Raw genomic sequence first — 21,826 nt, forward strand, 5'->3', positions numbered from 1 at the left:
GCAAGGAAGTGGTAGAGGTCGTTCATTATCGTGGCCGCACACGGCTTACGAGATGTGAAAGCACATCTCGCGAAAATGTCTTACTTACGGGCCCGAAGAGGGCCAGGAAGGGAGTGGAAAGAGCGAGCCAATTCACGCTCATAAAAATCTCTCAAGGGTGCTTGAAGCGCGAAGCCTTGGCAAAAACGGCACGCGACGAGTTCGGTAGGTGTGCGGTGCTGGAACTCATCTCTGACTGGTATGTTTAGTGTCCTATTCCTCCCAGAATGGCAATAAACGACGTCACGAAAACCAATGTGTCATGCTGCCAAACGTTGCGATCCTGGCAGTAGGGCATAAAAATTTGGAGGAAAAAAAGCAAGAAGAAATGCAGTTGTTGCTGTCATCACATCGTCCCAACTCCCGGCTGCATAAGCTTCCGTGGACTGTCTAGCTGGAGAGGGACCCGCAGCAGAACAGGCGTCTGCAACATCCACAACTGCTGCTGTTGACACCGCCAGCATCTCGGCTGGCGACAACGTGACACTCGTATGACGTCATCGGGTGGAAATTGAGGATGTGGTAAACACGCCGGTCGTTGCAGACACCGTAATGGCTCCGTCACTACCGTCAGAGTTGTCTGTGAGCGTCGTCCGTCCCTCGCGTCTCCAGGAGGTGCGAAGTCCCGGCAGGCGCCCCGGTGTTGCCCGAGGGGGCCGACGAGGCGGGAGAGCCGGGCCTGTGCGGCTGTTCCAGCGGCTCTCAGCAGTGCAGCGCCGGCGTGGGCGGTCCCCCTCCGCCGGCCCTCCGCAGCGTCACCGGGGACGTCCTGCTCAACGTGACGGGGCGCAACGTCTCCGACTGGCTCCTCCGTACGTGGAGGCCCTACCACATGACCAGGTATGCACCCCCACTTGTTGGCACCTGGAAAAAAAATTTATTGACAGTGACCTTTTTCTTTGAAGTTTTATAATGCGTGAAATGCCGAGTTTAAGGAGTGATTGTTTAAATTTGGTTAGAAGACATGTAACGGTTGTTTTTGTGGAGTGGAGAAGAGTATATATTGAAGAATTTTGCCTCAGAATAGTGCGGCGAAACTGACTTGGTAGAAATCTGGTCTCGCGACGTCAGGTCACATGACGGCAGCTTTCTCGCTAAATTTAGGGGGGAAGTGAGTTGGTGTTTAGGTCACGTCATTTCGCTTTCGCCGCTAAATTTAGCTGGAAAGGCACGAATGGGTAGACAGTTTTTTTTTTTTAGATTGGGGGGGGTTTCATTAAAAATGATAAATGTACCACCTAAAGACACCTTTGTGAAAAGTCTAATTGCACTCAGTTTATTGGTTTATTTGTACTAATATTTTTATGCCCAAATAGCGCTCAGAAGTCTCCTGTAGACTTTTGTTTCGGGCACCAGCTCCTCACCTCAAAGTAGGGGCTTCGCTCTCGTTGGTGGCCCAGAAAAGACAGTGTGTCGGGACGCAGTTGGAAGTTTCTCCTTTCCGTGCGTGCAGGTTTGGCGGGGTCCAGTTTGGGGTGGGTGGCAGCGTGGCTCCGTTGAACTTGAGTGCCCTGGAGGAGGCCCTGTCCCAACTCAGCCTGCCCCGAGGCTGGAATGTGAGCGGCGCCCTGCGGGCCCTGAGGCAGGCAGACGACGACCAGCGCCACAACGTCAAGGTGGGGGGGGGGGGGGGACGCGGCATTGTGTCTCCCTGGGCCGGAGAAGGTCATAGCCACTTCTTATGACAGCTTTGGCCGCCCAAGTAGCAACACGACTCAGATAGACCTAGATGCGCAACGTCAGAAGCACCAATGTGATCTCCATTTTTGTCCCGGAGGTTATCGGGGTAACCGAGCGGTGCCTGGTGGCCTTTGATTATATGTGGCTGATTTGATCTTTCTAACCATTCATTAAAGCGGTAAAAGTCAGTAAAACTGCGTGAAAGCCACGAAATGCGTGGTTGGCATACTGGCACAAACATATATCTGAAGTTATGAGTGCTTTGCTCACCGTATGTTGGATGCACAAGGGGAAGTGCGCTGACACTTTGAGCTTTGCTCAATTTGAGAGACAAAAGAAGCAGATGACAGGTATGCCAGCAGCGCTCCGAAATATTTGAACGCTACTTCAACAGTCATTGGCCTTGTTCGGCTCTGTTGATTGCTGTGGGAACCGAGCCAGCTCGTCCCTTTGACATGGTGACGCGTGTGACCGATTGCAGCGAGAGGCAGCCCAAAGAAAAGTGCAGTGCTACTCTGGTAGCTAAAGCTTCCATATACAGTGGCCCTAGAGAAGGTTGGGGATGAAGCGATGACTCTGGCCCTCTCCTCTTTCCTGCAGGTGTGGTTCAACAACGAAGGCTGGGTCTCGTCGGCGGCCTACATGAACGCGGTGAACAACGTGCTGCTGAGGGCCCAGCTACCCCCCGGTGCCGACGCCGGGGCATATGGTGTTGCGGTTGTCAACCACCCCATGAATTTCACTCGGGCACAGCTGCAGGATGAGCTGCTGTGAGCCCACACTCCTGTATCCAAACATTCTAGCCTTCTTTTTTTTTCTTATTTTACAGATACTGCAGAATGATATTTTGGCCAGATTGGATGCCAAGTTTATACAGTACAAAATACCAGATAATATACAGTCCATGTAGCTTGCCTGCCGTTTTAGTCTCGATGGGCTTGGCACACTCTCTCTTTGAAGTGGCTCATTTGGGGCAAATTTAGTCTCCGAGAAATGAATGCCGCTTACCCCATTAACCTCAATACGGAATGGTGTGCGTTTTTTTGTTGGGAAGCACCTTCAATAACGGCCCGAAATTTTTCAGATTTAAGCACGCACTCTGCCGAAAGGCGCACATGCATGACGATCCTTTTTGAGGCACCCTCAAGAGGCTCGCTACATACATGCGCCTTTAGGGTCGAGCGCTCATCTGGTTTCTAAGCCCCTCGGGCCGTCCAAGGACCCGTTTTCTCCCACTGACACAAAGAATTTGTGTCCCGGCCGACCGCAGGAAGCGCGGTGGCCTCAGCCTGCTGCACGCCACCTGCGTGATCTTTGCCATGTCCTTCGTGCCGGCCAGCTTCGTCATGTTCCTGATCGAGGACCGTGTCTCGGGCTCTCAGCACCTGCAGTTTGTGAGCGGCATGAAGCCGCTCCTCTACTGGGTCGGCACCTACACCTGGGACCTGGTGAGGGCACGCTGGGAGAGGCCCCACCTTTTAGGCTGCTTCGGTGCTAGAGACACTAGAGTCGGTTTGTACGGTTGCGTTTTTGCACCGTCGTTGCAACTGGTCAGTTCCTCACTGTCCAACTCCCAGCCGTGGTGTGTGGGGTGCCTCCGAGAGCAACCTCTTGAGGTCCAGGCTGTTGCAAGCGTGCATGTGTCCTTGCAGTGCAACTATGCGGTGTCTGCCCTGCTGTGCATCTTGATCTTCTTGGCCTTCAAGGAAGATGCCTATGTGTCCTCGGAAAACATTGGGGGCCTGGTGCTCCTGCTCCTGCTCTACGGGTGAGCGGCTCTCGGGACGTCTCACACGAAGGTTTTTGCGAGTCTGAAGAAACCAGGACGAGGTTTCTTGTGCATTTTGAAGCACTGTGGAACCTCCTTGCATGCCACGGTGGACTCACTCACGATGTGATTGGGGGCGAGTTTGAAGGACTCCACGACTTGACTCGGAGTTTGTGAAATATCAACTGTCTCTAGGGTACGACTTCGAGCTTGTGATATATGGAGCAACCCTGCGGTATTGCTCTGGGTCTGCAAATGGATTTGTGATACTTGTCTACTCTAAGATATTGAGTGACTCCGCGTAATATACGAGAGAAATAAACTGTGCAAGGGTCTCTTTCGGCTTCATCTATAATCAACTGTTCGTAGCATTGATTCATACCTTTTTTTCGTGGTTTGCCAATAGGCGTAGAAGGAAGGTTCTACCGTACATGCGCATAATTTACATGCCTGCGTAGAATGAGCGTGCAGAACATCCTCTAAAGGCTCGTTCACACACTTGTGACCGCTTACTACTGTGTGCTGTAAAACCTCTTAAAATTACAGCCGGAGGACAGACTAGCATGATCTATCGGGTGGAACACTCAGTTTCCTTTCTTTTTCGTATGTCATCCTTTTTTTCTTGGCTCGCTTTTGGCAATAGAAGGAACGACCATTTTGTATAAATAGTATGTGCATTTACCGTAGAATACCGCGCATCCGCCCATTCTACGCTAAGCGTCCATTCCCAAATTTTGTAAGATCTGAGAAAATATGCACACTACATTGATATGTAATATTGATGACCAAATGCGCGCCCATCCCCCATTTTTTTGCGATTATCTCTTAATTCTGAGTGGCACTTGCCCGGTATTTTACGGTATACCGCAAAACCTTCGCTTTAATCAAGTGCAGTTCCAGGGTCACCTTATAGATGGCGTGTCAGTGTTCTCTCATTGTAAGACATCGCAAGAGCTCAGTCCATAGCAAGCACAAGTGTGTGATTGGGCTGGGCTCGTGAGCAGTGTGGCGGACTCGAGAGGGGCGCTTTTTCACGTCACGCAGGTGGTCGAGCATCCCGCTGATGTACCCGGCCTCGTTTGCATTCGAGGTGCCCAGCTCGGCTTTCGTGGCCCTGGCGTGCCTCAATGTGTTTGTGGGCCTCGTGAGCACAGTGTCCACCTACGTGCTGGAGCTGTTCGACGACGAGGAGTTGCGAGCAGTGTCCCGGGTGCTGCGCAAGGCCTTCCTGGTGCTGCCCCAGTACTGCCTGGGTCGGGGCCTCATGGACATGTTTGCCAACCACCTGGCACAGCAGGCCCTGGCACGCTTCGGTCAGTCCCTGGTGCAGCCACCGGCCCCGCGATGACCCATCGCGGGACCGGTGATGATGATGATGGCGATGCCTGAAACGCGTCCCCGGCTGGTGTGTTAACCGTTTCCTAAATCGAGGCATCTCGATTTTTGCCCTATGATGTCACACGAGTGTCGTGCCGTCGCCAACCTCGACCCTAGAGGCGTCCCAGCGGCGGTGGTGTATGTGGCAGGTGCCTGTTCTGCTGCAGGCCGCTCTACAGCATGGCAGTCAACGGAAGCTTCGGCAGTCAGGAGTTTGGACAACACGACGACAGCAACACTCGCATTCACTCATACTTTTTGGCAGGACTTGTGCGTTTAGCCGCCAGGATTGCGACATCTCACAGCATGATGCTCCGGTTTTTGTGACATCATTTGTCGGCACTTTGGGACCACTTTCGATGCACAGGCGGAGTAGGACGCTAGACACACCAGTCGGAGATGCGTTCCAGGCACCGTAGCCCCGCCCGTCTCCGCTTCCGCGCGTTGCCTCTGGGTCACCGCTCCAAAAGTGCCTGTCAAGACGTTCTATTGTCCGATAGAGAGTCTTGGAACGCATTCCAAAGCTGCCAACAAGGCGCACCGTAGGAGCCGAAGTAGACGAAGTGGGGAAGGGTAATAGAATGAGTGGCACCTAAACGTGGCGCGGTGACTGGAGGCTCGGCACTTTGGAGCGTGGGTGGCCCGCTGGGTGAGACGGTTAACGCACTGTGTGAAGTTTTGGCGCAGGTGGCTCGCAAGCTCGGCCGTGCTGAGAAAAACTGAATGTGGGCATGCTTTGCCAGGGGAGCAAGGTATTTGTTCTCTACTCGGGCAAAGGTTCCTGCCAGAGAACTCTCTCTGTTTGAAACGTGATGCTCCTTGTTTCAAAACTAGATTGTGCTAAAAGTTCCCGATAAACATTCGTATTAAAGCGGGAGCTTTATGGAGCGAAGCGACCTCAAGAGCCGCATAAACATGAAATGAGTAGGTCGGTCAGTCCGTAATTTTATACGGTCTTAAAAGCAACGGTAACCGGTGTCAAGGATCAAGCTCCGTTCATGGGCGTGGAAGTCGAGTGCGCTGCTGACTGAGCTACGAACCCAGCACGCAAGAACGGGAGGAGCAAAGCAGGTGGTCTGAGAAAGTGTGCAGAGTGGAGAGGGTTGGGGTAGGAAAGAAGGAAAGCAGCAGAAACAGGTGGTCAAGAAAGAGCGTGCGGATTGAGGAGGAGTAGAAAAAGCAAAAAAATACTCATGCCCTCTCTTGGTGACCCAGAAAATTCGGCATAAAGGCTTTGTATCTGGGTAGTGCTGAAGGGAAGCACGTGCGGCATTAGAGAGAGACAATGGTGTGCCGTAATCTATTTCCATACAAAACCCTGCCCTTGGCACCACCTAAACTGATAGCACCGCCCACCATAGGCACTGAAAGACTAAGGGTCATCCTGTCCTAGGCACCACCCGAACAAAGAGCACCTCCCACCCTATAAAGCTACCGCATTTAAACTCATTTGGCAGAAGGACCGAACATGCAGCCGACTTTTTGGTCTGCCTTTTGGCCACGATCTTATGAGGGGCATGTATCTGCCACTCGGGGAAGTGGTTGAAACAGATTTTTTATTGCATTTGTTTGGAATATGCTATTAATGAGATTTTTTATATCTCTTCTATTAGCGGATTAGCTGGTGTCGAATGGTGCAAGTTTTAATGCGAATGCATTAACTGGGGGTTCCATGGAGCGAAGCGGGCGTTGTCTGTAGCCGTCTGTAGCAGAAAAACGGCACCCACAAGCGGAATTCTCATTGGCTCCGACACGTCATATTAGATGCTTCGTCACGGAAGCCGGCCAGGTGCTCAAGGTCAAAGCAGACGTGCCTCAGAAATAAAACACAAAGAAAAGCACAGCCACGCAGATGCATCGCCACGGAAGCCGTGAAGCCGGAGGGGGCGCTGCGTCTGCTCAGTGTGGGAGTGTGATGTCACAGCCGGTGCACTGTGTGATAAAGGAAGACGTGGCGTGCTTCTTCTAGGAATGTGCTGCATGTAGGAATGCTTTGGCATTTCTACACATAAGCAGTCTTAAGTGTCTCTGCCGAATATTTTTTAAGGCAGTTTGTGCGTAGAAAATGTGGCATCTACATACAAGCATATTTCATAGATTGTGAGGTGTGAAACATATACCTAGCAGAGGGTACTTGGTCACGGATGTTAGAAACACACCTCTACTATACTTCGTTTCACCTCAAGTCCAGATGAAGCCAGCGTTCATGTAGGGCGAGCTGGTCGAACCAATCAGAATGTGTCAAAAGCGCACCATCATGGTGTTTGTCATGTTTCCGTACGTGTTCTATCGTCACTGAACCAATCGTAAACAAAAAAGACCTAGTGACTTAATTAATGTTGAGAGTTGGGCTAGTTGGTATTCGTTGACCATAATGTAAAAACAGTGCAAACAAACACGGACAAAGTTGTCCGTGTTTGTTTGCGCTGTTTTTACATTATGATCAACCTAGTGACTTGCACTTTTGACGCTGCTTGATTGGTCCCATTACCTTGTAGCGTCGGCTGCTTGTGAACTTAAGCTGAAACGGAGTATAGCTTGCCCAGATAGTTTGTATGTCGGACAATAGAAAATGTGTCCGTGTCGCACATGGACGACTCGTCTGGGCATTTCATTGCTTTTGCTATGTTTCGTCGGTAGAGACTGTATGAAGGCATTCGTTCTTCATGCTGAAACCGGTAGTACTGCATAACGTTATGGTATACATGTCTTAGGTCACCCTCAAATTGTTTTAGTTCTGCCCAATACCAATAAGAGCATAGCTACTACCATCTGTCCATCTGTGCTTAAAATATTTTGCTGCTAAGCTTTTGACCAGCACATTTCATCTCAAGATGGTTTGTCTCTTAATTTTACATAATTCTTGCATAAAATGGGGTGCTTCTATTGAAAGGTGGTGCCCAGGTTATTGAAAGCACAATCGAGATGACACATTTAAGCGATGCCTCGGTAGGAAGTCTGCAGAACCATATATAGATTATTCATTAATTTCATCACCATCGTGCATGTCTTTTGCAAGCCACGTCGGCTTTCTCGGCACGACTGGGCCATCATCGTCAGCGTCCTGCGTTTGTGTTTTTGAGGATCTTGTTTTTATTTTTCTGAGAAACGGGGTTGCTTGAGTTCTTGAGGTAAGGCCAGCCTAAAATATGTGGTCAGTGAATATTTCAGTTCACTACATCCAGGCATCAATTTTGTATGGCTAATGTTATGGGACATCCAGTTTTTACACCACCCCTTGCTCGCGACGTACGCCAACGTCTGAGTGCCTCAGTCCCTCCGGCAATCGCTCCAAATCTCCGCATTGTGTGTAGCACGGACATGGGCCGCCTGCTATTTGCTCCTCTAGGGTGCTGAGTGGCTTCAGATGGCGTGCTTTCCACGGCCACACGTCTCAAAAAAGACCGCCGCCCACAAGCGTTCGTTTTTATTCCGACGCGTGCTGCAGAAATTGCCCAAGCAGCTGAAAAGAAAATCTCGTTGCCCAGGCTTTACTAAAAGCGGCGCCCCTGGGCCTGTCGCTGACGGTCGTTCCTCGTTGTTGCGCCTCGCGTGATGCGCCGCAGGCCTGCAGGCCTTGAGGCACCCCCTGGAGTGGGACTTCCTGGGCCAGAACCTAGTGGGCCTGGCCTGCCAGGGCCTGGTCTTCTTCCCGTTCACCCTGTTGCTCCAACATGGCTTCTTCCTGGCCAGGAAGTGAGTGTCCCAGCAGCCATCCATTCTCTCAACCTCGCGCCGTCCAGTTGTTCCCGCGTGTCATACTTTCACGGGGCGCTCCAGCAGCGTCGGCGCCTGTAACACGCGACCGACCAGCACGTTTAGCGTCCCGTGCCGCGTCAAAAGTACTCTCAAAACGGCAGCAAATTACGCCGCAGGAGCAGGTTTGTCAGTCTTTCGGATGTCGCAATTCTAGCGGTTGGTCGCAGAAGTTGCGCCAAAAATTATGAGCAAAAGAAAGTGTCGCCGTCGCTACAGCATCCCATCTCCGGGCTGCAGATGCTTTCATGGACAGTCGAGCTGAGAGCGAACTATATCATAACGTGGGTCTGTTGCATCCACATTTGCCGCTGTGCCATTGTATCGAGGATTTGGACAGGCAACAAGGTGATGCTTATATGATGTCATAATGGAGGGGCCTCATCTGAGGACACGGTATACACACCGGTTGGAAATGCGCTCCGGGCGCCATAGTGTCGCTCTAAGGTGGTTTTGCGGGCTTTGGGCAACGACGACAAAAGCGGGTTGCCCATGCGACGGAGCGCCGGGCGAGGACTGCTCTCGTAGGGTCGGCACGTGACGATTCGGTTGCCCGCAGACAGCCGACGGTGGCCCCGAACAACAGGGAGCTCTCAGACGAGGACGAGGACGTGGTGCGGGAGCGAGCCCGCGTCCTCTCGGGACAAGCGGACGACTCCGTCCTGAAAGTGGAGGGCCTCACCAAGGTGGGTCGGCCACACCTCACTCGCGCCGCTTTCAAACCTCTTTAAACCTCCCCCCTAACTTCTAGAGCCACTAAACATGCTACGCTTTATAGAGTAACAACACTTGAGCCATTGGTTAGACAAGATTAGATTAGGTTATGGTGGCTGAACCCTCGGTATCGGACGATTACAGTCTAAGAAACTATATTAACCAAAAAAGACAAAAAAAAATAATAGAAAGTTAAGCACTGTTGCTATGGTGCCTCTCTCTCTTCCCACCAGTCCTCTAGTCATATTGGTGCATAGAATCAACGTTGCCACTTGTCACTGTCTTGTACTGTGCCCGACAGATCGGGCACAAAGTGCCTTCCGTCATCCTGCTTGCTAAAACAGTTTGCAATAGCACAAAAAGATACCAAGGTGATCTCCTATCACCATGCCTACCACTCAAAAGGTCGCTTCTCAGACTCGCAACTGTCACAAATGGCACCCGTGCGGCTCTTGAGCACCGCTGGCACGTAAGCAAATGTCAGCGATGCAAACAGACGAATGACCATCTTGCAACGAATCCCAGAGAAAAGCTCACCAGAGAAAAGCTTACTGCAAAACCGGCGGATGCAGATTAAAGCTCACTGGCCAATGAGCACATGCGGAGAAAAGCTCACCGATTTTTTTATTCTTTTTTATATAGGGGCGTCGAATCCTGCGTAACATATACACCAATTTATTATCAATAAAATTTGTCAGTTTTGTAGAAAAAAAGAAGTCCTTTTTTTGTAATATTTTGTTAAGCTTATTGGGATTATTGCTCCCAAACTAATAATTGTGGCAAGTGTTTTTTGTGGTTTACTCTCTGGACAGTGAAAGCCCAACTGAAAACTGTAGAAACTCGAAAAACAGAAAAAAAAGTTCGAAAACTTAATGCCTAAAAGCTAAAAAAGGAAGACTGTAAACAGCGAAAATTCGAAAATGCTTGTGCAACAGCGCGGTGCCCAAAATTATTTTTGAAGCTTTTGTTAACCTTTGAAAACAGGATAGAACGGTCGGTAGGATTTAAAGGTTTTTTCACTTTCACGGACACGCACAATTTCTAGACCAGGGGTTCTCAAACTGAGTTCCAAGGAACACGGATTCCACGAGCTAGTCTCGTGGGTTCCGCGAACACCCATATTGCAACCCCCCCCTCCCCCCCACGCCGCAGACTGCGCGGCAGGACCATGCAAAGCGCCTTCATCTCACTTTGTACTGACATTGCGGTTGATATGGTGTGGATATATGGGAAGCAACACAAGCAGAATTGCCTACAATTGTGCATCTGTTGCTTCTCGGTTTGGCAAATATGGAGGGGGGGGGAAGGGGGGGAAGGGGGAGTGTTTGGCGCCAGTTTTTGAGGCTTCCTGGGGTTCCGTGAGACCAAAAAGTTTGAGAACCCCTGTTCTAGACGTTCCTGCTGATTTTTCCACAAGTTGCCTTTGTGTGACAGTGCCTTTCTAAGGCGAGCCAGCCATGACCTTCAGAGCTGCGCACAGTCACCGTCGTTACTCGTGACCTATATAAGATCTAGTCTTCTGTGAGGTAGAAAAATTGGGCAAGTTGGTAGACATCTTACATGGTGAGAACTGCTCAAACAATGAAGACAAAGTGAAGACAACAAACACCACAGGAGAAAGCTGTTCTCGCAACTAAAGTTTTACTAGTGCAAAAAACAGAAAGAAAACGGTGTAGCCGACAATGATCAAATCAACAAACACCTACTCACCTATCAGGCACCGCACAATCTTTGGATCTGAAACAGTTCACACATCATTATTCATATTAGCTCGCAAAAAACAAACCTCTTTATCTGACAGAGCTACCAAAGGCGCACTGTTAAGCTGTCAGTAAATTGTTGTCTGTTTTTTACGGGTGTCTCATGTTCTGATTTTATATTTGCAGTGTCATTACTATACAGAAAGGGTGATTACTGATTTCTGACGAATTAGTAAATATGCCCAATAAACTTCAGGAATATTACAAAAAAGAGGACCATTATTTTTGATGAAGTGACGAACTCTAATTGTGTTAAATTGCCACGTGTGATGCACAATTCGCTAAGCTAAGGACAAATAAAAAAGATTCGGTGAGCTTTTCTCCACATCCGCTCAAGGGCCTGTAAGCTTTTCTCTGCATCTGCTGGTTTTGTGGTGGGCTTTTCTTTGGTGAGCTCTTTTCCGGTGAGCTTTTCTCTGGTGAGCTTTTCTCCGCCACCCCCTGGCAACATTGGACAGTGGGGGAGAAGTGCGTCGATACACTGAGCGTAGCTTTCTAGTAACTCCAGTTTTCTCATTGGAAGAACTTTCGGGCTCGTTCTGCTCTGCTGACGAGCGGAGTCCCCTCGGGGCAGGTGTATCGCAGAGATCGGCGTCCCGCCGTGGACCGCCTCTGCATCGGGGTGGGTCCCGGCGAGTGCTTCGGCCTGCTGGGAGTCAATGGGGCAGGCAAGACGTCCACCTTCCGCATGCTCACGGGGGACACGCCCATCACCGGGGGCGACGCCCACGTCTCAGGATTCAGGTGGGCGCTTTGAATCCGACTTGCCGTGCACAACGCCTTCTCAGAGCGAGCATCGGGCAGATGGATGGCGTCTATGTGAAGTGACGGTCGTGCCGAGATTGCGTATGCAAAATATACCAAGAAGCGGTCGGGATGCAGCAGCGTGCCTTCGGCTGCTGTCAGTTCCGGCCATCCGCCGCTCTGGGCAGCGCTCGTTCACACACTTATGACTGCTTACAACCGAATGCGTTCGACCTCTTGTGACCTCTTATGACACTGGTGCTATCTACCAGGTAGGCACCCAGGCGAAAATTTGCAACTGGGACCAGTTGGTCCCAGTTGCAATTGGTTTATGGAACAATTCCCAGTTGCAACTGGTCCCAGTTGGAGTTGGTCCCAGCTGGAATTGGTCCCAGTTACAACTGGTCCCAGTTGGAGTTGGTACCAACTCCAGCAACAATGAAACACTGCACAAAATGGAAGGTTGACAATACTTTATTGTCAAAAACTTGGAGAATGAAACTAAATAGGTTCGGTGACGTACACGCTCCGGGTTTAGCCACTTGCTTGCGACGGTTGAATCGCTTTTTGAGACGTGGTATTCATGAGATGAAGGAAGATTGGCCGCTGGCGTCTGTTAGTGAAGACGTCCTCAGCTTCTCTTCCCATCGCGTGAAGAAAGGTGCTCACCCGTGATCCTGCGTTGCGCAGGTGAAGTCCTGATAAGATGCGGTAGCGCTCCCACCTTGCAATCTCTGTCACAACAGTCGAACATTTTCGAGGTAGACCTCCCGCCATTTTCGCCATTGTGCTCTCCGCGGCGTGTTCTCTTCCGTCCGGTCTATGTGCGTCCGGTCTTTCCTGAATGCCCTCCGATCGCTGAACTGCATCTTTCCATCCTCGAAGTTCACCGCCGCCACCGTGGTGTGAGTACAGTTAGGTCCAAAGAAGCGCAGCTGTAGTTTTGACATTTTCATAACGACGCCAACTTGGGTGATGGCGACCCTTCTCCACCGCGTCCGTCCGACTCCGACGTCAGCATAAGCAGCGCCATCTGTCGACAGCGCGTACCACTAATCCGCGCCCGCGTGCCACGGCGGCCGGCTAGTTCTGATTAGTCAAAAGATAAATTTATTTATTAAAAGAAAAAAAAAATACTGTAGGTATTTAAATAAACGTTTTAATATATTTTAATAATGCATTAAATGTTCATTTAGGTGAACACATTTTGTCACTAATTATATTTGCCAATTAAAAAATTATTTAGTTAATTAAAATTTTTATATTATTTTTATAAATATATAAATGTACCCCAGTAATTAAAAATTCCCTATTTGTATAAATCTAAAAGATGTTAGTGTTTTTAGTTTTCTTCATTAGCAAAGGTCAATACACCCCCAACTTGTCCAAATTGTTGCCCAGTGTGAACTGGGAACGGGAAAGGCATTTGAAGTCCGACTGGGAATCGCTCCAACCAGTTACTTTCCTAACTGGTTCCAGTGCACTCCATTCCCAACTGGGAGTCAAACCAGTTGACTCCCAACTGGGAATGGTTCAAACCAGTTGACCCCCAACTGGGAATGGTTCAAACCAGTTGACCCCTCAGCTGGCCCCAGTTGGACTCCTATTGGTCCCAGTTGATTCCCAGTTGGGACCAGTTAGTCCCAGTTGATTCCCAGTTGATTCCCAGTTGGGACCAGTTAGTCCCAGTTGAAACCAGTTAAGGTGCCAACTGGTCCCAGTTAGAAATTTTCACCTGGGCATGAACCCCTCGTTATTCTCGTATGTTTTTCATCTCGTCATCCTTTTACTATTGGCTCAAAAAACTTTTGACAATGTTATGCGACTATTGCTGATGTTTAACCTCGCAAATGCAACCTTAGCTCTAGTGAAATGCAGTTCTAGGGCCACCATGCATACCAGCATGCCAGTGCCTGCTCTCGTGAGGTTGTAAGCAGTTGCAAGTGCGTGAACCAGCCTTCGTCCATGCACCGGATACGCGGCAATGTACGTCAGGCACTCAGCGGCGTCATTGCCGGATCTTCCGCAGCGTCCGTACGCAGCTGGACCAGGCGCGCCAGAACGTGGGCTACTGCCCGCAGTCGGACGCCCTGGACCCCCTGCTGACAGGCTGGGAGCACCTGCAGTTCTACGCCCGTCTCAGGGGCTTTCCCGAGAAGCAGGTGTCCCAGGTGAGCAAGCGCGTGCCCGGCCCCAACGTTTGCCCGTCCTCTCCCTCAAGGGGGTAAGACGCTAGCAGAATGCGGCAAATCGCAAGCACTGACACTGAATGGTCCCGACAAAGAAAATGAGAAAGAGAGCGACAGAAAAACGGAGAAAGAAAGTGGACGGTAGGTTAGGCATGTTCGTTTTGTCATGATAAGTTGAGGTTCTTAAAGCGTCTGTCGACTTAATTTATTTTTAGACAATGCGTGATGTCGGTGTTTTTTAATCTGGGAAAGAACTATGTTTCAACTTAAAGAGACAATGAAGGCGGTTTTATTTAATTTTTTTTAAGTGGTGTTTTTAGGCTTCTTGGTAACCTAGCACGCTGCCTAATTTTTTGTAGATATTTGTGACGCGTATTTCTGTGCCTACGAAAGAACTGAAGAAACCGAAACTGAGCTATCTTCATTTTCATTTCTCGGCCTCCGAAAACGGAGGGGACGTATGTAGTGACGGTCAAGTATGAATAGTCGGTATCGGTAGTATTTAAGAGATCGATACTCTGGTTACCGCAGTGGGTTATAGCAGCGCGGTGGCACGGTTGTTCCGTCGAATCTGTAAACATGGATGACAATGCCGCTCTCGCGAGTGAGTTCGGGCTTTTGTTCGGTGACCTTACACCAACGGAATGGGAGCATCTGTGTGCACCTCCGCCATCACCCGACGGAGACCGCCCAGCCGGCAACGAGCTGCCCGCAGGCTCTGAGCTGGGAAGCAATGAGCAACATTCGCGCGGGCGAGACGAGAGAGGCGTGTTGTCGAAAGACAGGGACACGGGGGAGATGCCAAGGGGAAAGCAGCAGCGACCCGGCCGTTCCAGGAACCGGTTCCTCTGCGGGGGACGCTTCAAGAAGGAGAAAACAGACAGCACCATTTTTGGTTTTCACCAAAGTCGGAGTCTCTTTTCGTTTTTAAAGAACACGAACGGCAACCCACACGGGAAAACTGGCGTCGCCCGAATAAATACTGGTCTTCAGTCGATTGTTAGAACAGCCATCTACAGCGCACAAATTTGGCACGACTACCATTTTGCAGAATCCTTCTAGTGTTGTGTTCCCAAAGTAAACACGACACCGACATCTGAAAACAAAAGTCTCCCCTGTGTTCTTTTTTTATTTTATTTTGTTTGCCCATAGTTGCTCGTTGCCCGTTTCGCATCCAGCGAACCAAAGTGAAAAACAATTATGCTGTTTTATTTACGGTTTAGTAATCACTTCTGGTCCGATTTAGAGTTTTCGTGGTTATTCAAGCGGAAATTTGAACAGCATTCGTAAACGTCACGAACCAAAACGTGGCCAAGGGCACGTCTCTCGTTTCGACCAATCGCTGATGCGTCTTTTGTGACGTCATGCTTCTTGGCCCCGCAACGGTCACGTGAGCTCCGCTTCTCCTGGCTTCTCCCGCAACTCTCGGGGCATGGCCTCAGTCGATCTCAGTACGGTTATTACCGCGACTGTTTATTTGATTTGCGCGGCACACAAGCGCCGGTTTCAACTGAAATTCGGGCAACGTGGCCTGAGACCTGCCTAAAACGCAGTTTAATCGCCAAAAAAAATATCTGAAATTGCCTTCATTGTCCCTTTAAGTCCTGACACAGCCGACGCTATGAGCAAATGGAACCAATTGAGCAGCGTCAAAAGCGTGGGTCACTCGGCGTTTTCTGTTTAGGGTTGGTTCGGCGGTGTTAAACACGTACAGAAACACGACTAACACCATCCGACAGGTCCCGTCGGCTCGTAGCATCGGCTGCGTCCTGACTTGAGCCGAAACGAAGTACAGGTACAGACCTTACGGGTGATGCTTCGCTGCTTCTTCGCGTGTATTACGGCATCGCCAGCAAAATGGGCCTATCGAGACCACACTGGGATCGCCCACGGGGACCTCCCACATCCGCGTCTGTGCCCTGCCGTTCCGAAGCGGCCGGAGTGCACGGAACCTCTCGATTAACTCTGTGTCTCCCAGCTGGCAGACTGGGGCCTGCGGCAGCTGGGGCTGCAGCGCTGGGCCCACCAGTGCGCAGGCACCTACTCGGGCGGGAATAAGCGCAAGCTGAGCACGGCCATCGCCCTGCTTGGGGAGCCCCCCCTCGTCTTCCTGGTGAGTCTTTTTCTTTTCTGCGGTCGAGCGGAATGTGAGGGCCCATTATGACAGAGGGATGCGCCGCGCACAGGACGAGCCCACCACGGGGATGGACCCAAAGTCCCGGCGCCTCTTCTGGGACTCCGTCCGGGACGTGGTGCGGGACGGCCGCTCGGTGGTCCTCACCTCCCACAGGTGGGCCTCTCGGGGGCGCTGGGTGGGTGCGGGACGCGGGACGGGTATGAATCTTGACTTTTCGTCCCGTGCGTGCCCAGCATGGAGGAGTGCGAGGCCCTTTGCAGCCGCCTGGCCATCATGGTCAACGGACGCTTCCGCTGCCTAGGGAGCATCCAGCACCTCAAGAACAAGTGAGTCTGCGGGAGCGCCGACCTCACTTACTTGCCAGGCTCGCACCACCCGAGGCAAAACTGAAAGAGACTTTCGATCGGGTTTTCACCGTGGGATATCCGGTTTCTTACTTTTCGAACTACGTCACGCGCCTTGACCCTCTCGTCTATTCTTTGTATCGCTTTGAGTCCTACTGCGGGTGATGCTGCAGCCCGATGGAACCAATCCAGAAAGTGCACCGTCACGGTGCTGTTCGCCTTTGTTCGTTTGCTATCACCGAGTGAATGCGCCACAGTTCTGCGCTTTTTTTTTTTGTCGTGACTGGTTTAGCCAGGGATGTCATACCCACAAAACAAAATGAGCGCCGTCACAATGTACTTTAGGTTCTGCTTGACTGCAGCTTCATCAGATTGCAGCGTCGGCTGCCGTCGAACTAGAAGTGAAACGAAGTATAGGTATCGCATTTTGGAGGTCGGAGCACGGACGACGCAATCCCATAGCGCGGGAAGCGGACTCGTCTGGGAACTCCCGACCGGCTGACGCCTCGGAATGTCGAGCGAACGGGGGAACCCCCCGCGGGGTCTCTTCGTGCAGGTACGGCCAGGGCTACACGGCGACCCTAAGGGTGCAACCAGGGGCCCAGGCCCGGCTGGGGACCCTGCTGGGGCGCCTCTTCTGCCCCGGGGAGCTGGTGCTGGGGGAGCGCCACCTGGGCCAGCTGGAGTACCAAGTGAGCCCCCGGGTGGCCCCCGCCAGCCTCTTCCGGCGCCTGGAGGAGCTCCGGGAGGAGTGCCCGCTCGACGACTACTCGGTCACTCAGACCACCCTGGACCAGGTGGGAGAGCCTTACTGTAGTGATGCGTTAATGTATGTAACTTTGTTGCTCTTAAAGGGACACCGACTGGGTATCTATGCTCGGCGAGGTTTTTATTTGTACATGACATGAGAGAGCCCAACTACCCTGAACATGATTTGCGGCTGGAGATCTGTTTTTTCCGCCCGAAAACCGTCGATCGAGAACTGGCCGGCTGGTTCGAGTCGCGCTCGCTGTCTTCTTCGTGGTCACGTGCCGAGGTCTATGGTTTACACACACACACACCATATGTAATCAAAGTCGTGGGTCATCGAAGGCACGCACTCAATATTAAAAATAGAAAAAAAAAATGGTATTTATTTTTTGTGGCTTTTAGAAACTGCAAATACGTTGACTGAAAAAAAAAAAAGAAAAAAAAGTTGCGCAGAGAATAGGAAGCACTCTGTGCATTCTTTCAGTAATCTTCAATGTGGCATTGTATTGCTGGAGTCACGGGCTGGATGGCTGAACGAAGCGGACTAAGCGATGGCACAGGACGATAGGCATTGGATTTCTTTTTCCGAACTGTTGTTTGCGGTACCGGCTAATCTGTCTACCTTTAAAAGAGGAATCGTTTACCGATCTAAACAGTTAGGACTCATTCCGTACGACACGCCCGACCACCAAGCTGATTCGCATGAAGACGTCGCCGAGTTGTCGCCCCTTCTTCTGGCTGAAAACATCACTCGTCTTACGGACACAATTTTGTAGAACGACATTCAAGCTTTCGTATTCACAACTCATATGAAATTCTTGGGTGTCTTCAGATTCCTTTTGTATCTAATTATGCACCAAGTAGGCCAGCAACATACTCAGATACCTAGTTCCCCACCTATCGCAAACTTTACGGGAACGTCCTATCTCCTCCAAACTTTTCGGAAGCGTCATACCTGTACCCAGATTAGTTCTGGTATGTCTGAAGTCGGCTTTGACTTTTGAATAGTCCGTTTGCGGTGGTGGGCAAGGGAGAAACAACCACACAACCAGCCAAATTCTAGCGCTCACCGCCTCGGTGAAGTCTACACAATTATAAAAATGCACTGCTCTGCTGCCTCTGGAAACATGTACGGTAACATGTGGAAAGCCTGGCGAGGATCGCGAAGAAAGGCGTTGGCTTTCTTTTTCAGGTGTTTGTCCACTTTGCCAAGCAGCAGGGCGACGGGGAGACGGCAGGGACGGCCCAGGACCCGTCCCCGATCCCTCCCCACAGGAGGCTCTCGAGACGTGAGTTGTTGGCCTACTTTGCAATTCGGGTGGGAGCGCAATTTGAGTCTTGAGAAAACCTCCGGGGAACGAGTTGAAGTAGCCCACCCTCCTCCATTTGCACGTCATCCAGTCTTCACATGTAGATACAGTTTTTTCACACTAGCACACCACAATCTGCATCACCGCTGCCTTTGCCACGCTATTATGGCAGAGGGGCAACTTGTTTACAGCATCATCTGTTAGTGGCCCGTCCCGCGGTTTCGCAATGGTGTGACTGCAAACGAAAATAAACAAAAACAAAAGAAAAAGAAGCTCAAGAGCGCGTCCCCTGTTTTTGCGACAGCGCGAGCTCGAGAGTGTGCGGCTCGGTCTCATGACTGGGCCATGACGCCACACAACTGCATGCAAAAAAAAAAAAAAAAGGAAAGTTTGTGTGTTTTTTAGTTGAGGTGAATGCCCTCCAATGGCTTTGGGCGGAATTCACCTTGCTGTGGCGCATTTCGTCTAATCATCGAGTTTACAATGGGTTATCTTTTCTGAACTTCAGTATCGCTATTTGCAAAATCACAATACTTAAGAAGTCGACGCTTACAATTGAATAAAACACATACACATCATGACTTTAAAATCGTTTATTTCTTAGCAACGTATCGATGGTAAAACAATGCGTCATATTCATATCATATCACCGTATCGCGCACAGTCGGCGCAATGTCAATCGATTTTCATCGTCATATCGTCGAATAAGCAGCACAGCTGACGCGGTCTAAACGCATTGTGTTGTGTGATTGTCACGCAATTCTTTATTGCCTTTCCTCGTGCAGGCCAACTGGAGCTCATCGAACTGCCGGTTCGGGAGACTGCCATTGCCTGAAGTGCGAGCTCTTTCCTGCCGAGGGCCGTGCGTGTCCAGGCACGTGCCCAGCCTTGGCTACGAGAGCCGTCACACCACCCGGTGTGGTGATGTGCCGGACGACACCCTTTCGGCTCGCATCGCAAGTTCCCAAAGAGTATCGCTGGAATTACGCTGGCACAGTTTTGGTCACCTCCATTCCCTACAGTTTTCTAAACGCCGTGTGCTGGTACATCCAAACCCAAATGGCATCGGGTACCTACAAACTGCCAGCAGCAGTGTTGTGCAAAGAACGACGGAAGGTGTGTGCCCCTCAATGGATAAAGAATACTCTAATGGCAGTTCAGAATAGTCCCCCAACAGAAATATGCAACATCTGGCGGCCAAAAACCAATTATCCGAGGCCACCATATTTTAATTGTAAGCTCAGGACGTATTGGACACGAGTGCTGTGTATGAGCGTTCGACTTGTATTTCCACTTGTTACTTGGGCAGGTGTGTGACTTTGGGCCCTGCTCCAATCGCACCATACACGCTGAAAGCAAAGACCAAAGCATGGCGACCGCTAATGTTGCTCGATAGTGTTTTGAAAATGGGTCATTCTAAACAGATGTCCATTTTGTGAAAATTTTAATGCTTTCTGCCCATATCCCATGGTTACCATGTTGATGCGGAATGCCGTCGCAAAGTGCAGTTTTGTTTGGAAGGTGTCTTTTAAGAAATCTTAATTGAACTATCTCATAACCTATTGATTTCTACAGGTGTTTAGGGTTAGGCGGGCTATCACTTTTTCTAAAGCATCTCCAAAATGTCCGTCAAACCTGGCAGATACGCTCTAACCCTTTGGAGTGTCTCTTGTGCCTTTGTCTGTGATAGATTTGTGATGGCAGAGTTGCCTGAGGTGCCTGGAATGGGCAGGCTGTCGCAACATGCCCCACAATGAGTATGCGGGTGCTCACTTACTCGTGGGGAGGCTTTGGAGCCTTTTTTGTTGACTTGTTATCCCACAGCTTGTTTGTTACACTCGGATGTTGCATTTTGTTTTGACTTTTAATTGTTTATTGACGCATATTGTCAATCGCATTGAAGCTCGCAGAGCAGAGATCTGGTCATTTCAAAAATAGTTTGAGGTAGAGGTTGTACTTTTGTTTGTCTGGCATACGTTCGGATTCAAGACTTTCGAATGGGAACTTTTGTTCCTCACAAACTTTACACCGGTCTTAACGTTGCCCTGAGAGCTTTATCTACAGTGCCTGAGCCTCTTCTGCGAGCCTAAGCCGCATGCGGAAGCTTGCACGTGACTTAGCGACACTTAAAGACGAACAAATCAGCATTTAGTCTTAAAACAGACGTTGTCACTGGTTTTACAATCGACACATTGTTGGGCTATCATTGCAGTTTCTCGATTCGCTAGAAACATGTATTTGCTCGCTTTTGTGACGCAAATGCGTGTCGTCCACTAAGTAATGGCCACTTGTATCAACTTCAAAGCAAGGCGAGCAATCGCACATTTGGTCCTAGCTTTGTGATATAGTACACTGTTCCTAATTTCTACCTTTATTTCCCTCAAATGTGATTGTTTTACCACGAGCATATTCATTAATTTTATTTTACATGTATTTTGTTAGGTTCTAGCATTGAATATTTCTATGAATAAAGTATTTTTATCAAGATCTGGCGTGTTGACTATTTGTCTTCAAGTATGCTTTAAAATGGGACAAACTTTCCAAGAAAGTTTTTCGACTGAAGCAAACATATGCTCCAACATAGCCTAGTGGCCCAAGCATGTTATGTAGACATTGTAGAGTACTAACATCGGATACCACCCTTAAAGACAGCCTTTATTGTTTCTTGCTCCTATGTTGCATTCAAAAGAATGTATGGTGCATCACGCCAACAAAAAGGTGACAATTGTGGTCAATTTATTTTCTTTTTTTCACTTTTAAAGGGGCGACTAAATGTCGTGGCACGTCCCTTTTTCTGAGAAATGTCTCGGAAGAGGGCACAGCGACGTTTCGTCGCATTTTTAGTAAAGGCCTCCACGACTCTTGCTTTGGGTTTTCTAGGGTGCTTTGATTGAATTTTTGCCATATGCCTAGAAAATCTCGGAAACCACTTTTGTATCTGTAAACATAGTAGTTAAGGTGGCGCAAGCTGGCCGACCAATTTAGTAATACATGGGCACTGGCATTTATCCCTTTATAAGTTGGTAACTGTCAGTAACTTCTCATAACTGCTGGGGTATTCAGCTGCACCAAAAACCTTTTGGATCCGGACGGCGACTAGGTGGCGCAAGTCACCGCCCAATTAAAATATATTTCTGTGTTATTTATTTTATTTATCCATCCAGTAGCAAGATCCAAGATGTCGGCAGGTGCGCAATACGCGCAATAGGAGTGTAAGTGCTGGTAAAGAAATATCTGTGTCCGTTCTTTCAAGATTCG

At 49.9% G+C, this 21,826-nt stretch overlaps 1 protein-coding gene across 1 annotated transcript in view; it reads left to right on the plus strand.

Moving 5' to 3' along the window:
* LOC8051359 (ATP-binding cassette sub-family A member 7) overlaps positions 1 to 21,053 on the plus strand; it is a 60,819-nt gene extending 39,766 nt beyond the window's left edge. Inside the window, exons 32-47 of the mRNA XM_029990549.4 lie at positions 652 to 879; positions 1,493 to 1,655; positions 2,320 to 2,489; positions 2,990 to 3,167; positions 3,372 to 3,487; positions 4,532 to 4,800; positions 8,431 to 8,560; positions 9,180 to 9,306; positions 11,669 to 11,838; positions 13,868 to 14,009; positions 16,006 to 16,140; positions 16,214 to 16,317; positions 16,398 to 16,490; positions 17,065 to 17,305; positions 18,451 to 18,547; positions 19,354 to 21,053. Coding sequence (XP_029846409.3) covers positions 652 to 879; positions 1,493 to 1,655; positions 2,320 to 2,489; positions 2,990 to 3,167; positions 3,372 to 3,487; positions 4,532 to 4,800; positions 8,431 to 8,560; positions 9,180 to 9,306; positions 11,669 to 11,838; positions 13,868 to 14,009; positions 16,006 to 16,140; positions 16,214 to 16,317; positions 16,398 to 16,490; positions 17,065 to 17,305; positions 18,451 to 18,547; positions 19,354 to 19,403 — 2,413 coding nt within the window. The 3' untranslated portion in view covers positions 19,404 to 21,053. The remainder of the gene's footprint in view (positions 1 to 651; positions 880 to 1,492; positions 1,656 to 2,319; positions 2,490 to 2,989; positions 3,168 to 3,371; positions 3,488 to 4,531; positions 4,801 to 8,430; positions 8,561 to 9,179; positions 9,307 to 11,668; positions 11,839 to 13,867; positions 14,010 to 16,005; positions 16,141 to 16,213; positions 16,318 to 16,397; positions 16,491 to 17,064; positions 17,306 to 18,450; positions 18,548 to 19,353) is intronic.
* Positions 21,054 to 21,826: the final 773 nt, after the last annotated feature.

Source organism: Ixodes scapularis, unplaced genomic scaffold (assembly GCF_016920785.2).
Source record: "Ixodes scapularis isolate PalLabHiFi unplaced genomic scaffold, ASM1692078v2 PGA_scaffold12__126_contigs__length_90152505, whole genome shotgun sequence".
In the NCBI taxonomy this organism is placed as follows: domain Eukaryota; kingdom Metazoa; phylum Arthropoda; class Arachnida; order Ixodida; family Ixodidae; genus Ixodes; species Ixodes scapularis.